The following is a 17903-nucleotide window of genomic DNA, read 5'->3' as shown; positions in this document are numbered from 1 at the left end:
CCTTAACAAAGTTAAGTTTGGTTGAAAAGAGCTTGTTATGGGCGCCTGGGTGGCTCAGTGGGTTAAGCCACTGCCTTCGGCTCAGGTCATGATCTCAGGGTCCTGGGATTGAGTCCCGCATCGGGTTCTCTGCTCAGCAGGGAGCCTGCTTTCCTTCCTCTCTCTGCCTGCCTCTCTGCCTACTTGTGATCCCGCATCGGGTTCTCTGCTCAGCAGGGAGCCTGCTTTCCTTCCTCTCTCTGCCTGCCTCTCTGCCTACTTGTGATCTTTCTCTGTCAAATAAATAAATAAAATCTTTAAAAAAGAAAAGAAAAGGGCTTGTTATGAGTCAAAGACGATCACTCTTACTAGTTAGGAAATTCCAAGGGCTTTAGGAGGTCTGTGCCGGGAAAGAGAATAATTTATTATAAATCACACCACTTGTTTCAGGCAGAACTCCATCTGTGGGACACAACTCCCAAAGCTCCCATAGGACTTCCTGTGGAACCAGAGGGCAGACCGCCCCCTAGTGGGGCTGGCTAAGACCTCTGGACACACCTTCTTCTGGGAGGTGGGCCCAAGGGAAAGGAGAGAGACCCAGCGCAGTCCTGCGATTGGAGGTGCCCAGAATCCTAGAGCTGTCCCTTCTGGCTTAAAGAGAGCTTCTCAGCTCCTACCATCACAAGCAGGAGAGTGAAGACAGGAAGGCCACTGGGCAGGTCTGTGCCAAGCAGGAGAGGACTATAGCAGCTCTGACCCCGGAGCCCAGTCCTGAGCAGAGAGAGAAGAGAGAAGGTTATTCAAGGATGAGAAGAGTAAACATTTTCCCTGCGCCCACCTGCCTTGTGGTGCCCAGGAATGGCAGCGAGTTCCATGGGTCCTTCTGTCCTCACCTATCATGGCCTAACGTCCCAACCTGCATGTCCCACACTGCTTCACCCTGTGGTTCCTTTCTCTGACTCCCTCTATCCTTCTCTAACTGCCTGCAGTCCCTCTGTCTCTTCTACCTTACCTCTCCATACCCGGGGGGATTGCAGGCTTCCGAGCCCTGGCAAGACCTCGCTGCCAGCTTCAGGTGGAGCGGTGGCTCAGCCACAGCCAGCTGCTGAAGCTTTTCCAGGTCATTCTCTCCACCCATGGGATACCCGTTCACCTCCAGAATCACGTCTCCCATTTGCAGCCCTGCCTGGGCAGCTGAGCCTCCTAGTGTCACCTGGTGGCAAAGAGAAGGGTCACAGAACATGGGATACCATGGAAAAGTTGCTGGATTGTTCTAAGACCTCAGGAGGGAAGCAGATGAAGGCTCATCAGGAGGCAAATGACTGGAAAGACCCAAGGTCCATGGGGCATAAGTCACCTGGGAGATGAAGATTCGAGGCTCACTGGCCACACAGCTAAGTCGGAAGCCATAGCCACCGCCGGGCGCAGGGTATAGGGAGCACTGGCGGGAGCCGCCTGGGACAAGAGGCATGGCTGTGTCTTCAACTGGTAGGTCCTTGGTTTCAACCAGAGAGGCCGAGCAGGTTTCCTGCGGGGAGGCAGGAGCCTCTGTGCTCTCCAAGAAGAGAAGTGGGGATAAGCGAACCTGGAAGGAGGCGGATAAAACAGACCTGTAGCTTCTCCCTCTGCCTGAGCCCTGCTCCATTCCTGCCCGCACTCCAGCCCCTGCCCCGCACTCTCACCATGCTGAAGAAGCGGTCAGCTTTAGGGTCGACAACAATGAGGGAGACACAGGAGCCCTGCGCCCGGATCCTGGCCACCGTCTCCTCATGGCCCAGCCCCTCCACACTTTCCCCAGCCACAGCCACCAGCCGGTCCCCAGCCTGCATCCCGGCTTTCTCAGCTGGCAGTCCTGGGTCCACCTCCCACAGGAACTGTCCTGGGACATAAACATCCTCATCGCTCCTCCCCCAGCCCCGGCACCACCCCAGGCCACTGTGGGCACACGGAGGAACTGATCCAGAGTGTACACAGGAGGAGGAGGGCGGAGGCTCAGGGCTGGGGTTTTCTGTGCACCATGTCGTGCTTGCCCACCCCCAAGCCACACCCTCCCGACCCATCTCTGGGGCTCCCACTCACCAGGGCGACCATCAAGACCTTTCTCCTCACGAAGCAGGAACCCAAAGCCCTGGGACCCTTTCTTTAGGTGCAGACGGCGGGGCCTGGTGGGCAGTGCCCAGCCCTCTGCCAGGGGTGCAGCCAGGGGCATTCCCAGCTGGCGACACCGTTCCTCCACCTCTGGCCCTGCCACCAGCAGGGTCACTTGGTCTCCACTCTGCCAAAGCTGTGGGGACCCAGTGGGGCATCAGCGTCAAGCACCTGGGTGGGGAGGGTAGAGGCAAGCCCTCCTCACAGCCCCAGGAGGAAGGCAGCAAGGTGGGGGAGAGCAGAGCCTAGGACCAATTGTCAAGGGAAGGGTGGCAGGAGGCAGAAGGTCAAATTCAGATGAGGTGCAGGGGGGAGGAATCGGCTGCCTAAGGCAAGGCTCTGGGGCCCAGGTGGGTGAGGATGAATGGGGAAACATACAGCCATACCTTCCTGCTGAGCTGGTGATAAGTGAACTTCTCCACGCTGACCCCGTTCACTTCCAGCAGCCGGGCCCCAGGGGGCACCCCTGCCCGCTCAGCTGCTCCTCCAGTGCTCAGCACCAGCCAGAAAGGATCCTGATGGCCTGCAAGCCAAAAAAAAAAAAAAGCAAGTTTCAGTCTGCTGTCTGCCCAGAACAGGGCTGAAATCCCCCTCCTGACCTCCCTCCCGAGCCCCTAAGCTCACTGTAGGAGACACTGAAGCCAAAACCACCCTCGTCTTTCACTACGTGGCACAGTCGGGGCCGGACCCCAGGGCCGAGAGGAGGACAGAGGCGGGCGCTGTTCCCCTGCTGAGCTCGAGCGACATCATGCACGTGCTGCGCCAAGACGGTCAGCAGCACGCGGGGCCCGCTAGCCCGGATGCAGCGAACCACCTAAACCGAGAGGGCGTGGCATGAGGTGGGGCCCGCCCCTCCTGCCAACGACCCCTCCTCAGAGCCTACATTTTACTTCCCCCGATGAAGCTGTGTGGATACCTTCACTCAACCATCCCCACCTGGACAGCCGCAGATCCCGGGAGGCGGGGGAGGCAGAGGCTTGGGTACCGCTCGCCTATAACCAGGGAGGGGCTCCCCTGGCTCCTCTCTCCCCAAGGTGCTGTGGAGCGTCCTTGGATTCCACAGGGAGACCCCCGGCGCCCAACCTCACCACAGCGTAGTCTTCACATTCCACGACTCGGTCATTCACCCCCAGGATCCGGTCCCCTTCCTGTAGGCCCTGGTACTGGGCAGAGGTGCCTGGGTCCACCCTGCACACCACAGGCCCAGCCCTGCCCAGCTCCTGCAGGTGGAAGCCAAAACTCCCGCCTTCCTCTTTGCTCAGCAGACAGAAACGAGGCCTCTGCAGGCGCTGGAGATCTGAGGGGGAGGGGGAAGGTAACAGAAGAGGGGGAGGGAAGGGGATACAGCCCAAGTACAGGTCACCTTGACCTGGCCAACCCTGCCCTTGTGATAGGGCACCGGGCAGGCTTCTACCCAGTTAGGTGCTGGACGGTGAGGCTAAATACCACGTGGGCAGAGTGGCTTGGACAGAAGAAAGCAGCCAACCCCCTCCTACCTCCACGCAGTTACTCCCCACCAAGGCTGTTATCAGAGGGAGGCAGAGTGGAGTGGTTACCAAGGAGATAGAAGGCGTGAGGAGCTGTGGTATCTCTGGGGAAAGGGAATGATTGTCCAGGGCAAGGGGGTTACCGGAGGGGTCGAAGTCTTCAGCCAGAGAGAGGACAGGATTATCAATGCCCCACTTTGGGTTAAACTCAAACTTCCTGCAAGGAGGCGAGGGATGCAGGTAGGAGCGAGCTGATGACATCTGGACTCTGGTCCCAGCCTCTACTTGAGGGGCGAATGGCAGCTGAAGAGCCTCCCCACCTTGGAGTCCCTCTGCTCCCAGCCCCAACCCTTCCCAGCACTGCACGGCACTTACCGAGCTGTTAAGGAGGCTGTGTCCCGGAGACCTGCTGTGCAAAGAAGGGATGAGTGGAAGAGGGCTGCATTCTCTCCCCACCCCGACTCCTCTTCCAGGGTCATTAACTAAAAGGACTCAGGGGAACCCCCACACTCAGGGCTTGCTCCCTCCATTCTGCTCCAGAAAAATCTTCCCTTCTTCTCCCTTCCCTTCTCCTCCTAGTCCCTGGCACAGAAATCTGAACATAGCAGGACAGGGCGTGGACCAGGAAGGCAGACCTCTCCACTCACCTCTTCTCTCCTAACTTGAGTCTATTTGCCTTAGGTCTCCAAGTCACAACATCAAGTACACTCTGGTCCCCGAAGCCTCTACCTCCCACCCTGCCCTCTCACTGTCCTAAAGCCCCCACTGGAGGATTTCTCCTGGCCTCCTACCTGTAGCTGCCTCCATAGTTGGACCAGCGACCCAGCGCTCAGGGTAGGGACAAGGTTCATCAAAACCAGCTGACCCTCCCACCAACCCTGCCACGTCCCGCCTCCTTAAAGACACTGCCTTAGAAGCAGCAGGGTAATGGTTAACGGGAGGACAGTCTTATCCTCTGGGGAAGTCTGTGTGTTCCTCCTGCCCCCATTCCTGGGCCCCGGACTTCCTCCGGAGACTCTGCTGCTGTCCCAGCTTCTGCTCTGGGTAGACAAAGGCAGATGGCTTGCTGGTCACTGTAATTCCGAGCCTGGGATAAGTATGTTGAAAAAGGTGATAGGGGTCCTAAGGCCCAGCATGGCCTCCCGCCACCCCCCAGGATTTTGTTCATGCCCCCCCCACCCCCCGCCTCAGCACTCACTGCCTCTGAACCTAGTGCCCGAGAACAACCCGTAACAGAATGTGGTCAGTAGTTTACCAGAACGACCAAACACAGTACCCTTTCCTGAAAGCACCAGGCAAGGAGGAGGCCACAATAGATGGAAGACAAAGCTTTTTAATGGAAGCAAGGCACTGCACAGGGACCTTGGAGCACCTGAGCACAGGTAGGGTGGTGAGGAAGGAGGTGTGAAGGGGAGAAGGCACCAACACGATTGGAAAGTGGCAGGGGGAATCTTGGGCAGGGGGAATCTTGGGCGTCCTCAACAAGCAGCAAGGCAGAAAGGACCTGCCCTCCGACAGCTGGAAGGCTGCACCTTTGGCAAACGCGATTTAAGAAGTGCGCCCCCTGGTGTCACAGTCAGACGCTCCCGAGAGCAGAGAGGCAAGGTTGGTAGTGCGCCAGGGCAACTGTCGGCTTGAAATCTTTCTCAGTCTTCCTCTTGAATGAAGAGGCCTGTTCCATCACCCTGGAAATTCCAGACCTGGAAGCCACGGATGGACTTGCCCCAGGACAGCAGCTGCCACAGGTGTGCCCCTCCCTTTACCTCCAGCCCCAAAGGAGTCTTTCTGGAAGTAGTAATGCAAACCAGGAGGCCACAGAGGGAAGGATCTTGGGGCCAGGGGTCACACTGCTAGGTGACTGCTGCCCCTGCTTCAGGTTCCAGAGCCTCCCAGCTGCTCCAGGAGGACCCTGACCTCACCCTCCACTCGCAGCAGCTGGGCCTTGCGCCAGGGGTTAAGGGTGGCCCCTCGGCTGTCTTCCAGATCACGAAGTAGAAGGTCAAGGTGGCGGCGGACGCGGCCCCGATCCCAGCTGTTGAGGTTCCGCTGGACTTCACTTAGGATCACTGACCAGTACTCGGACACTGCTGTCCCCTCTGTCAGCGACACCACGACCCGAGCACCCCCTTTAACAGTGCCACCCAAGTCCCGCAGGGCCTGGCGGCCCTCTGAGCTCAACTCATTGAAGTAGAGGCTGGAAGAGAGAGAAGAGAAGATACCGCTCAGCGGAGCTCTGAGACAGAGGAGAGAGGGTACCGGGCAGAGCAGAGAATTCTCATAATTCATCCCCTGGCTATGGAACTTAATGGGGCAGGTGTCTGCAGTGAGCCAGACATGGGGTTGGTGGCCAACAGGGGGCAGGGATGACATCTGAATTCAGCAGGACCAGGGACAGTAAGACGGGGCCACCAGGATCCTAAGAGAAACAGTAGTAGGGGACCAGGGCAGGGTAAGGGCCAATCACAGACGGGCAGGTTGGTTCAGAAGCTGGTCCACAATCGTTAGAAGGCAAGGAAAGAGGACAAGCCCTACCACAGGAAAAAACCAGTGGAGACCAGGAGCTCCTGGCCAGGGTGTAGGCCAGACTTACTGCAACAGCTCCAAGGAAGGGTGGTCCCGGGCGGCTTGTGCCAGGGCCAGGGCCGCCCTGTCGCCAGCGCCGTTGTAGGCCACGTTCAGCTCCTGTAGCTGTCGATTCCGGTCCAGCTGGGCGGCCAGCAGCTGCAGGCCCTCGTCCCCGAGGCCCGTGTGCAACAGGGACAGGTGCGTCAGCGAGCTGTTCCCCGCCAGCCCCTCCACCAGCTGGGCCACACCAGCCGCCGTCAGCGGGTTGTTGGACAGCCTACAGCCACATGCACCCCAAGGAGATGAGGGCCTGTGGCAGGGCTTGCCACAGGACTTGCCTCGGGACTTGGACCCAAAGCACACACAGCCTGGGGTGGAGGGGAGCCCGGACACAAAGAAATGTGGGGGATGGGGGAAGGGAAGGAAGAAGCAGGGGGTATGGCACACTGCAGGGGTGGGAGAGCGGGGTGGGAGCCGGCTTCTCCTCCTCCCTTGACTCCCCACTCTTCATGGTTACTATTCCTCCTCTTCCTCCTTTTCTTACCTCCCACGAAGAGGCCCCTGCCCCAGGGCCCTCCCTCTCCTCATTCACCTCCCCTTCCTCTAACCTAGGAATTCCTCTAACCAGGCTTCTGGGCTCCTAGTAAATCAGCCAGCACTTTGGAAGCATCTACTGAGCACCCAGCATTAGGGTCATCCTTTCGAGGCAACAGGGAACATTCTGGGAGGGCATCCGTGGCACTGTTACCAGGCAACCAGCCTGGGTATTATCCCACCCCCCACCGGCACTGGGTTTCTGAGCACTTATTCCTGGAAGCATCGTTCATCTACCCTGCTGTTTGCACTGGACCTGGGGAGGGGGGGCAGGCCAGGGTCTAGGCTCCCACCTCCTCTACCACAGCATGGGTGGACCAGTGGCAGGCATGAGCTCACCCTTGACCTCAGCCTGCCACCAGGATGGGGGGGAACCTCCCTCCGGCTCTGCTCCCGAAACACTTACCGCAGGGTGGTAATTTGGCACTGGTCATGCAGCAGCAGGTCCCGGAGGGCACTGCAGGCTTCGGGGCCCAGGCTGTTGAGCTGCAAGCTGGAACAGGAGGTGGCCGGAGGGGAGGGGAGAAGCAAGGAAGGAGCTCAGCATGGAGCCGGCCCACCCACGGTGCCCTCCCTCCTACTGCTCATCACCTCCACACATACGGGACTTCTTCATCCCACCTTTTGCTCCTTCCTCCCCACCTCTGGCCTCATTAGCACCTTTTCTTCCAGCCTCTTCACCCGCAACCCTCTCCAGCCTTCGGGGGTCCTCACCCCAGCTTCCGAGCACGCAGGAAGACAGGCATGAGCGTGTGCAGCCCGGCGGGGTCGAGCTGACAGGAGGCCAAGTTCACCTCATCCAGCGCATGCCTCCCGCTGCCCAGGACGGCCGCCACCACCGTGCACTTGACAGGCGTCATGCGCACCCCCGCCAGGTTGAGCTGACGGAGGGAGCTGAGCACCTCGGCGGAGAAGCGCTGATTCTGGAACTCGTAGTGGAAGAAGAGATGGTCAAGGAGCTCGGACGGGGGCAGCACCTGCCGGCCCAGCTTACCCAGCTTCTTCTTGATGGCCTGGGCGTTCTCCAGGGCATCCAGGGTCTTGATGGGGCAGCCGAGCTGAGCCAGCACGGCCCGGTTTTGTGCGGAGAGGAGCCCCCCCATGAACATGGGGAAGAGCTCGAAGACCTCGTCCTCGGGAGGCTCGTCCGGGTGCCGCCGCGGGCCCTCCACGCCCAGGATACTGGCACCCATCTGGTCCAGGACGTCATCATTGTAGTAGTCCTCCTCTCGGAACATCTCCAGCACCATGGCCTGGGCCACGGCCTCGCGGCTCTTACCAACCACGCGCCCAAACACTCGCGGCACCACCTGGGAGAGCACACAGGGAAGGTGCTGTAGCCTCGCGCCTCCCGCTCAGCCTTCGAAGCTCAGCCCAAGGGGCAGCTCTCCCTCCCCGCTCCAGCCTCGCCATCCCTCTCAAACCCGCAGTACCATTTGTCTGGTCACATGACGCCCCCTCCACCCCCATAGCATCTGCTGTGGCTCCCCACTGCCCATGTGGACTAGAAAACGGGTCATGATTTGGCCCCAAATGGACCTTTCCAGACTCCCCTCTCAACACTTGCGTCATACCCTCGTCCTACCCTCAGGCCCTTAGGAAATTCTTTTTCCCCAAACGCTCCATACATTGGCAAGCCCAGTGGTAGGGAGGAATTAGCATCTGCCATGCCTTTTGTTCCGTACCAGGCTAGATGCTGTGAAGACACGCCCACCCTCTGCACCACCGCAGTCACCCCAGCCATGATAACTGGCTTCTCTCCTGCTCCCTCCAGGCCCTGCAGGATCTGGCCCTGCCAGCCCCACTGTCTCCTTCTACGGACCTCTCACACTCATGCACTCTGCTTCTGTGCTTTCAGCTTTTCTCATTATTAGGATTTTTTTTTTTCCGACAGGACCACAGTTCTCTTCCTTCAAAGCTGTACTCTTCCTGGGGTGTTGTCCCCCCCAATTCTTCTCCCAGGAGTAGGGGATCAATCAGTCCTCCAGGGATCAGAGTAAGTGCCCTTCCTGTAGAGAGGTCTTCCCCTCTCCCCCCACCACCACCAAACCAGCTCCCCACTTACACACCTTCACAACACTAGAATTTGTCTCTCCAGGCCCTTAGCACACCTTTAAATTACATGGTTATGGTGACCTGTTTGTGTTCTTACTGGAGGACCAGAAAGGGCAGAAACCCAGAGTTCTCTTCACTGTTTCTTCCTCAGACTCTAACACAGTGCCTGGCACACAGCAAGGGCTCAAATACTTGTTGGAGAAATTCATGTTTGGGTTTGGGACATCAGCTCCCGGCCTTGGGTTGGGGCTGAAAAGCAAGAAGGGGCCCAGACCTCTGGCAAGGAGCCTCGAGGCTGTTTTGTGGTCTCTTCTCTAATGACTGACTGGTTTTGGGTTTTGTTTTTTGTTTTGTTTTGTTCTTCACATTTTACAGGTGAGGTTCCTGCCATGGAGATTCAAGTGCTTCTCTCTCAACAGTCACCTGGTGACAAGATGAGGAAATGTCACGTGGTGAGGGGGATTCAATAGGGCTGAAGAAACAGATGGGACTAGTCCTCTGCTAGGCAGCGCTCCCTCCCAGAGGGCCTGGAGCTGTGGTGCTAACCATAGGGTAAACCCTGTCAGGAGACCACAGCCTCTCACCGTGATCCAGAGCATGCAAGCCCGTCCTCAAAGGGGTAGGCTGGCCTTAGCAACGGCCATGGCCCCCATCTGAGGCAATGGTGGCAGAAGGGGTAGGCTGCCTGAGCCTGTTTTTGAGGTTTAACAAACATTGAAATAGAAACTTCCTATGTGCCAGGTCCTGAGGATGAACACATTTAACCCTCATATTAGGCCCATGATATACGTTGCATTATCCCCATTTAACAGATAAGGACTTGGAGGCAAAGAGAGGTTAAATAAGTTGTCCAAGATCACATAGCTAGGAAGTGGCAGAGCCTGCATTTGAATCCACATGGCTGGATTACTGAATCCCTGATCCTAACCCTCTGCTTTGTTGCCTATAAAAAAGGAAAACTTGTGGGGCGCCTGGGTGGCTCAGTGGGTTAAGCCGCTGCCTTCGGCTCAGGTCACGATCTCAGGATCCTGGGATCGAGTCCCGCATCGGGCTCTCTGCTCGGCTGGGAGCCTGCTTCCCTTCCTCTCTCTCTGCCTGCCTCTCTGCTTACTTGTGATCTCTCTCTGTCAAATGAATAAATAAAATCTTTAAAAAAAAAAAAAGGAAAACTTGTTAAAATTTTGCCAGCACTGACCAGGGCTCTGCTGCCTCAAGACGAGCTACCGAAACATTCCTAGAGAGGACCAGGGTTACCTAGCAAGGCATGGAAGCTGAACAGCAATATCCATAATATATTAGCAGGTTTGGCTGAGAGAGCACAGGGTTCAAAATCACAAAACTAGGATCTGGACTCAGATCCTAGCTCTTTTACTATCTGAGTGACCTTGGACAAATTACTTAGCCCCTGTGAGCCTCAGTGTCTTTATCTAAAAAGGAATCACAATATTTCATTTACGAGGCACTGAGAGACATTACTGGAGGGTGTCTCCTTCCTCCCCTCAAAAGCCTAGTGCATCCTCCTGTTCAGAACACAGTCCCCGGGCTTGTAATTGGGATCCTGGAGCAGGCCTGCACTATCCTAAGCCAATTATCAATACCATTTATCCTCCCGGTATAAATGAATAAAATGGCATCTGCTTTATAAACTTGTCTCTGGTGATTTTGTTAGGATGAGTCATCATTCCCAGAGTCCAACTACCTCTGGGGGAAAAGATACAGTAGAGTTTCTGGGGCCCGCAAAGCAGAGCAGAGACCCCAGACTGTAGCAACCACGGCCTCCCGCCGACAAAGACAAGGAGAAGAAACACAAAAAGACAATCGTCATTAGGGTCACAGGACTGTGTGGAAAGGCCTTGCATCCTCCTCCCACCTCCAAGCTCTGCTCAGCCTGTGGTTTCTCTCTCTCCCTCCCTTTTGTCTCAACCCCATGAAAAGCCAGATTGCCTAAATCTGAAACTAGGGTCCGGAAGACAGCTATGCAGGAAGTAGCAGTCGCCTCCTGGGAGGGGAGTAAGGGGTGAAGGGGGAATACGGGGGCGCAGACAGCCTGACGTGCTTGGGCTGTTACCTTGAGCAGGTTGAAGAGCAGAGGCAGGGCTCGCAGGGGCAGAAGCTTGGCCACGATGCCCAGGACCAGACTGACGTCCTCCCCTACACGGCCCACGAGCTCGGCCGCCTCCTTGCCCACCCGCTGAAAGGTCGTCTTCCGCAAGCCCAGCACGATGTAGAGGGCGGCCAGGTACTCCTGCATGGCGGGCACAGTGAACACAAAGGTGCCCTGGTGCCCTGGCTCCACGCATGGAGCCAGGAAAAACCGCAGGGCATCCCGGCGGAAGACATGCAGCAGCTGGAACTCTTCCTCCGTCTTGAGGCCGGCTTCCAGGCAGCCGCGAACGTCGTCTTCAGAGAAGTAGGTCTTGCGGGAGGACACCCCCTCGTAGGCCAACTTGCCCATGGTCCGGGCAGCGTAGGCCATGAGGGACAGGTTGGAGGGGTCAGTGCTGTCCAGCGTCTCCCCGCTGAAGTTGAGACGCAGGAAGCTGGTGTAAATGCTGGTGAGGGTCTGCCCGGGCGGCGTGGGGGCATGCAGGAAGTGCAAGGTGGCACACACCAGCCAGCAGTAGGAGGGTAGGAAGCAGGCGGCGGCGATCTGGTGGTGCCCCTCCAGGTTGCGGGACAGCATCTCCACCAGACTGTCCCGCTGAGCCAGTGTGGCCGAGATCCCTGCGCCCCCGGCGCCCGTCCCACAGTCCGGCTGGTTGAGGCGGAGCTGGAAGTAGAGCTTTTGCAGGTTGGTGTCGGAGAAGCCACAGATCTCGCCATAGCGGCCCACGTATTTGCTGGGGATTCGGCCCACGGCAGAGGGCCGGGTAGTCACCAGAATGCTGGCCTGGGGAACACCCGGTTGAGGGTTAGGAAGGACCTCCGCGTCCTGACTGCCTCACTCCTCGGAAAGCCCCCGCAGACTGAGTGTCCGAGGATGAGGGTGAGCATCGTAATTCTATGACTGAGCCCCAGCTGGGACCCCGGGATCTAATCTGATCGGGACAGCTCCAGGAGGGAAGGAAACAAGCTCAGGGAAGTTAGGGACTTGCTCAAAGACACACAGCCGGGATGTGGCGGGGCAGGTCTGAACTGATGGAGAGCCAGTGCTCCCACACCAGTAAACACGTGGGCTGCGGACACCAAAGTCCTTAGGGGACAGGTCAGGGGCAGCGGCGACAGGGTGGGCGGTGAGGATACTCACCTCGGGCAGCATGTATTTGCGCAGCAGGTTGACAATGATGGCAGCTGGCGCCTCTGGCTTCTCGGGGTTGCTGCAAAGCCCTGTCCCCGCTAACCGGAAGTCAAGGTTGAGCCGCTCCAGGCCGTGCAGGACAAAAAGCAGGCGGGACCCAGCAGCAGCCATCAGAGGCAGGATCTCCTTCAGGGACGTGTAGCGCTGAGCCACAAGTTGGCACAAAGAGGCTGGGGCAGAGCCCAGGGAGGACAGGTCCTCGCAGGAGAAGGGGACAAGCAGCTCAAAGGCCGGCAAGCGCCCGTAACACCAGTCCAGGACCATCTTGCGCACCAGCGTGCTCTTCCCTGTGCCCACTGTCCCGTACAGCACCACTGTCTGCACCCGGCGCCCACAGGCATCGGGGTCAAAGAGCTGGGACAGGGACAGTGGGGGGAGCCCAGCGGTGGGGTGTTGGTGCTCCAGCGCCAGCTGTGCCGGCGGGCGAAGCAGCTCATCTGGGGTGCTCTCACGGATCACAGGGTCTACGTGGACTGTGTCCAGTGCAAATGTTGGGCCAAACTGGCGCTCTTCTCTGGGCAGCCGGCTGAACCACTCAGCCAGATTCCGGCGGTGGCACTCAACGGCTTCTGGATGGGAGGCAAGGGGAATGGGTCAAGGAAAAGGGCAGGAAGGGCAGGAGCTTAAGTCTGGTCCAGCCACAGAGCAAGATGCAGCACCAGGACACAGAGACCCAGGATGGGGCTGTGTATATAGGACTCTCCCAGGAAGTTTGGAAGCCCCCATGGCAGAAAGGAGCAAGCCAAGAGACCAGTAACACCAAACCTGGGTTGAACGGTTATGTGGTTATGTGTGCAATCTCCACTTGCCTTTTAGACCCAGTTTGTTGAGAGTCAGGATGATGTACCCCTCCCAGTGCTTTGTGCATGGCAAGCGTGTGGGTGTGCACTGCACAAGTGTTGCAGGAAGGGAGACATGGATGGGTGGACAATGGGGCGACAGGGGAGGGTTTGCCCACTGATGGATGATGGCAGTGGATCCTCTATGCCTTCTTCTTTCTGCATTCTTCTCCCTCCAGACCCAACTCCCAACCTCCCCATCCCCTGCCCCTGGGATCCCAGCCAGTTCCTTCCCTCAGGCCAAATGAGCAGTGAGTCCCTTTACCCGATGCAGAGATGCCCTGGAACAACTTTCCACGGCTTCTGGACGTAGGACTACTGCCTGTTGAGCTTCCACGGTGATGTACAAAGGCACTAAGAGCAAGGAGAAGGAATGAGCTGGGGCTTGGCTCCGAGGCTCAGCCTCTGGACAGGCTCAAAGCCCAGGTCCATCTGAATTGCTGGACTTCTAGCTTTCTGAGATCTAGGCGTTACTCTGGACAACCAAGTTGAGAGCCTTGTCTGACTCTCATACTCTTCCCGGGGACTGAGGTCTTGCCCCCTGGAACTCAGGCTGGCCACTGCCAGGATCCACCCATTTCCCCCACCCCGCAGATCCTCCCTCTGGCTGCCCAGTGTCACTTACACTGTAGATAAAGTAAACCAACTTCCTCTGAGGCCTGGAAGCTGACTCTGTACCCTCCTCACTCCCAGAAAACCAACCTCACCCCGGGGGGTGGGAGTCAAGTTCTCTCCAAGTCCTGACCCTTCCCAGGCTGCGCCCAGATGTGTCCCGAGGCCTCACCTAGGGAGCCCAAGGGGCAGCTTCCCTTTAAGGGGCCAACTCCAGTGGATCAGGAAGGGGATTCGTTCATCTATACAGAGAAAGGGAAAGAAAGAAAGAATATTCAGATCCCACCCACATTTCCCCACCGACACAGACTTCACATCTACATCACATCTCCTGTCACTTGTTCTCATCGCATCATGTACTGCCCCTTTGTAGCAGTTACTGTGCAATTTTATATCTCGTGTGATTATTTGATTAACATTCATTTCTGCCCTACCCCCCTCCACGAGAGCAGGAACCACATCTGTTTTTATTTATAATTACATACTTAGAAGTTAGCACAAGGTCTGGCACATAGCATGCACTTAATAAATATTTGTTGAATGCAAAATGAGATCAGACAAGTGATCCTAGACTTCATGTAGCTACGGGGACCCTTAAGATCATCTAGCTTGACTCCCTTAGTTTAGGATGAGGAAAAAGTGAACCTCAGGCAGGTGAGGTGACTTGCCCAAGGCCAGCAGCATGTGAATGGCAGAGCTAGGGCCAGAACACCTGGTGTCTGGATCCCTGCTCTCTTGAAGACACCATCTGGACTCTGAAAGGAGAGGCAGAAACAGAAACCCCTGCTTCCAGCTCACCTGCAGACTGGAGCGCTCCTCCCAGACCAGAGCCCCACGAGGCCCTGGGCAAATAGCGGCCCCACCTCATGGTAGGGAGGAAGGTCAGAGCTCAGGGCAATTAGCAGGCCACCTTCTGTCCTGTTCCTCTGCAAGAAGACTTGTGTGAAGGGACCATACACACACACACACACACACACACACACACCCCTTCCCACCCCTACCTCCCTGTGAGGCTGCAGAAAGGTCTTCCTCCTCAGGGAGCATTGGCCTTTTCTTAAATGTCAGCAGTGCCAGTACCCTGGCCTGGCTGGCCTTCGGACTGACTCCCTCTCCTATATCCCCCACTTTCCGGATGCCATTTTATCTCCTACCACCTCTGCGTCTCCCGCTGAGCCTCCACAGCTGCCTTGCTCCCGAGTCCCAGCCCCGGTGCCCTGCTGCTTTATTTAGGTGTCCTTTTTTTTTGCTTGGCGGCCAGCAAGCTCAGATGAGTCCTGTGTTCATTTTCAACGGCTTTTCTGAACCTACATTTTCAAGTAACAATTATCCACTCTCCTCTGTGTTTTTTTTCCCCCAGCTATCAGGTCCTGTTAGCTGAGTTTTAATGATTTTATCATCTTATCTTCTCTGTGACTTTTATGTCAGATGCCTTTGAGGTTGGCATAAATAATAAATAAATGAAAGAATGAACTTCCTACTTGACATGTCCACGTGGCTATCCTGCCCATGCTTTAAGCTCTGCACATATACTCCTCACCCGCCTCCCCTTTTTGTTCCTTTACCGCCTATCTTCCCAATCACACATTTATACTAGCAACCTGAGCTCTAGGTCTTCAAACCCTTTCTCCCCTCCTTCATGCAGCTGCAACAGTCCTACTGATCCCTTCTCCCAGTGCTTTGCCAGCCTGGTCCTACTGCATGGTCCCTATGCCCCTCCTGTGCTACCTTAGGCCCTCTGTGGACTTCTGGGGACCCTCTGTCTCCTTCCGGGCCTCTGCCTTACTCCCCTATCAGAATGCTACACAATCTTTTAAGACCCTGCTCAAAGGCCCCCTCCCTCGGGAAGTCTCTCCTGATGCCCCTTACACGGAGTGCTGCTATTTGGCACCTGGTCTCCACAGAGAAGTGGCTCCTCAAGGGCAGGACAGGCTCTAGGAAAATCGGCTGTCCTGAGCCCACCCGCCAGTAGGACCAACCAGTGGAGGGGCTGCGGCTCCAAGCAGAGGTCCCAGAAGTTGGAGAAAGGTGAAGAGAGGGCCCCGGGAAGCTGGGAAAACCAGCTCAGTGGGATCAAACCGGCTCCCTGGCCACTGCCTCAAGATGGGACTGGCCGCGGGGCTCCTGGTGGCTCAGTGGGTTTAAGCCTCTGCCTTTGGCTGGGGTCATGATCCCAATCTGGGATGGAGGCCCACAAAGGGCTCTCTGCTCGGCCGGGAGCCTGCTTCCTCCTCTCTCTCTCTCTCTCTCTCTCTCTCTCTGCCTCTCTGCCTACTTGTGATCTCTGTCAAATAAATAAAATCTTTAAAAAAAAAAAAAGATGGGACTCGCCAAGCGGGTGGGGCGGTGGTGAAGGCAATTTCCAAAGTCACCGGAGCTCAGCGGGCCAGAGAGGAAAGGAGGGGCGCCGCAGGAAGGGTGCAGGGGCTGTGCTCCCAGGGGTCCAGAGCTCCCCTCCCCCTCCACACACGCACAGACTGGGTCCCAAACAGCTCTCCCCGTTCCCGCTGGCGTCGGAGCCCAAGGTGGGAGGCGGCCGGCCTGCCCACCGCTCAGCGCACCCGTTCGGTCCTCCGGTCCGGGGGCGAACTCCCCGCAGCACGCGCGCCCGAAGCAGCGGCCCGGTCGGGGGCGAGGGGCGGCGGAGCGGGTTGGGCCTTCCCCCGCGGCTGCCGGCGTCTCTCGCTTCCTCCCAGAGGCCCCGGCGCCGCGCGTCCCGCCTGCCCCGCCCGCCTGCGCGGAGCCCGGCCGGTGCTGACAGCCAGCGCCCGCCGCGGGCAGCGGCGAGGACAGCCTGCGCGCTGGCGACCCGCGGAGGCAGGGCTCGGAGACCGGGGCGGGGATTTCACCGGCTGTCCCCGAGTCGCGCCCGCCCTCCGGGGCCGCAGCCCTCGATCCAGGCGGGCCCCGCCGCGCCCAGCGCCCTCCGCAGGTGACCCCGCGCCAGGGCCAGCCGGTTACCTCCCGTCCCGGGCAGGGCTCGCTGCTCGGCCCATTGTGCAGATGGAGGAGCTGCGGCGTACAGGGGTGACCTGACGTGCCCAGGATGACCTGAGGTGCCCGGGGTTGACCTAATGAGGAAATGGCAGGGCGGGAACTAGAGTCCCTGCCTGGGTCCTCCTACCTCGGCACCCCTCACCCCGCCCCTCCTGAGCCACCTACCGGTCCCCAGGACACTCTTCCGGCAGTGCCTCATAACCCCCTCAGCCTACCTCCTAGCAGAGATCTGAGTCAAGGCCTTGTTGGGTCCTCCCTCCGTACCTGGCGCTCTTCAGACCCCCAAACTTGTGTGTGTGGCTTCTGGTCACTTTGACCAAGAAAGGAGCAAAAATGGGGCTGAGGGAGAATTCCCACCCCAACCTGCTCTTCTTGTCTAGCACCTAGTCAGGGCCTAGCCCTGGGGCTTCCTAGTCCCCAGAGCCCTCACCCTCATCCCTCTGCTTCCACACAGGGCACACCCAGGGCCCACGTCACCCATAGAACAGCCACCCACAGCCCACAGCCAGGGCATGCCCCACATGCAGACATAGGTGTATAGTGTGCACTGAACAGAGGTGTGCAGTGGGGAAGCTGTAGAGAGGCTCCTCAGGGCAGGGCTGGGAAGAGGGCTTTGTGATCTCTACTCCCCATCCAGATTGAAGACAGAGTTGATATTTCGTTTACACTTGAAGGTGTGTTCATTCAAGGAGTTCCTACTGAGCTACCAGTAGAAAGGTGTGCAGGGGGTGCCTGGGTGGCTCAGTTGGTTAAGCGGCTGCCTTCAGCTCAGGTCGTGATCCTAGTGTCCTGGGATCCAGTTCCATATTGGGCTCCTTGCTCGCTGGGAACCTGCTTCTCCCTCGGCCTCTGCCTGCCACTCTGTCTGTGCTCACTCTCTCTGACAAATAAATAAATAAAATCTTTTTTTTTTTTTAAAAAAAAGAAAGAAAGGCGTGCAGGGTCCAGACCGTAGCTTCCCTCCAGCCAAATGATGGTCAGAGCCTGATGGAAGGAAGCCTTTGGAAAGGCTGGGAGAGGAAGCTACTGATTCTGGAAGAGCAGGTGACATTTGAATTGGATCTTAAATAAGTCTGGGAAGGGGTGGGCCACGGAGGGCAGGCACGACTCAGGGGGACAGCCCAGGAAGTTCCTACCCTGGTCCTGTTCCCTGTGGATCCCAGCTCCTGGGTGGCTAGAGTTAAGCATCTGCCTTCAGCTCAAGTCACAATCCCAGGATCCTGGGATGGAGTCCGGGGATCAAGTCCTGCATCGGGCTCCCTGCTCCTTGGGGAAACTGCTTCTCCCTCTGCCCCTCCCCCTACTTGTTCTCTCAATCTCTCTCTCTCTCTC

General features: G+C 57.7%; 2 protein-coding genes across 14 annotated transcripts; both read right to left on the bottom strand.

Annotated features, from left to right (window-relative positions):
* Window positions 1-382: 382 nt before the first annotated feature.
* On the bottom strand, window positions 383-4688 carry PDZD3 (PDZ domain containing 3). Of its 12 annotated transcripts, none has more exons than XM_044258020.1 (11): window positions 4406-4688; window positions 3990-4023; window positions 3758-3831; window positions 3216-3424; window positions 2752-2941; window positions 2514-2650; window positions 2059-2263; window positions 1662-1858; window positions 1337-1564; window positions 992-1192; window positions 383-750 (listed from the first exon to the last, which is right to left on the bottom strand). In XM_044258020.1, exons 1-11 carry the CDS (start codon window positions 4419-4421, stop codon window positions 721-723), a joined length of 1521 nt encoding a protein of 506 aa, XP_044113955.1. In that variant the 5' UTR covers window positions 4422-4688; the 3' UTR covers window positions 383-720. The 12 variants fall into 12 exon arrangements, with proteins under 12 accessions (XP_044113955.1, XP_044113961.1, XP_044113956.1 ...); XM_044258026.1 differs by having other exon boundaries at window positions 3758-3898; window positions 3990-4020; XM_044258021.1 differs by having other exon boundaries at window positions 3990-4020; window positions 4406-4687.
* Window positions 4689-4929: 241 nt separating this feature from the next.
* On the bottom strand, window positions 4930-16655 carry NLRX1 (NLR family member X1). Of its 2 annotated transcripts, none has more exons than XM_044258014.1 (10): window positions 16536-16655; window positions 14376-14503; window positions 13750-13819; window positions 13231-13319; window positions 12076-12695; window positions 10897-11718; window positions 7488-8083; window positions 7180-7266; window positions 6205-6456; window positions 4930-5808 (listed from the first exon to the last, which is right to left on the bottom strand). In XM_044258014.1, exons 2-10 carry the CDS (start codon window positions 14443-14445, stop codon window positions 5487-5489), a joined length of 2928 nt encoding a protein of 975 aa, XP_044113949.1. In that variant the 5' UTR covers window positions 14446-14503; window positions 16536-16655; the 3' UTR covers window positions 4930-5486. The 2 variants fall into 2 exon arrangements, with proteins under 2 accessions (XP_044113949.1, XP_044113950.1); XM_044258015.1 differs by lacking the exon at window positions 16536-16655 and adding an exon at window positions 16136-16224.
* Window positions 16656-17903: the final 1248 nt, after the last annotated feature.

Source organism: Neovison vison, chromosome 7 (assembly GCF_020171115.1).
Source record: "Neovison vison isolate M4711 chromosome 7, ASM_NN_V1, whole genome shotgun sequence".
Taxonomy (NCBI): domain Eukaryota; kingdom Metazoa; phylum Chordata; class Mammalia; order Carnivora; family Mustelidae; genus Neogale; species Neogale vison.
This window is presented reverse-complemented; position numbering and strand designations above follow the sequence as displayed.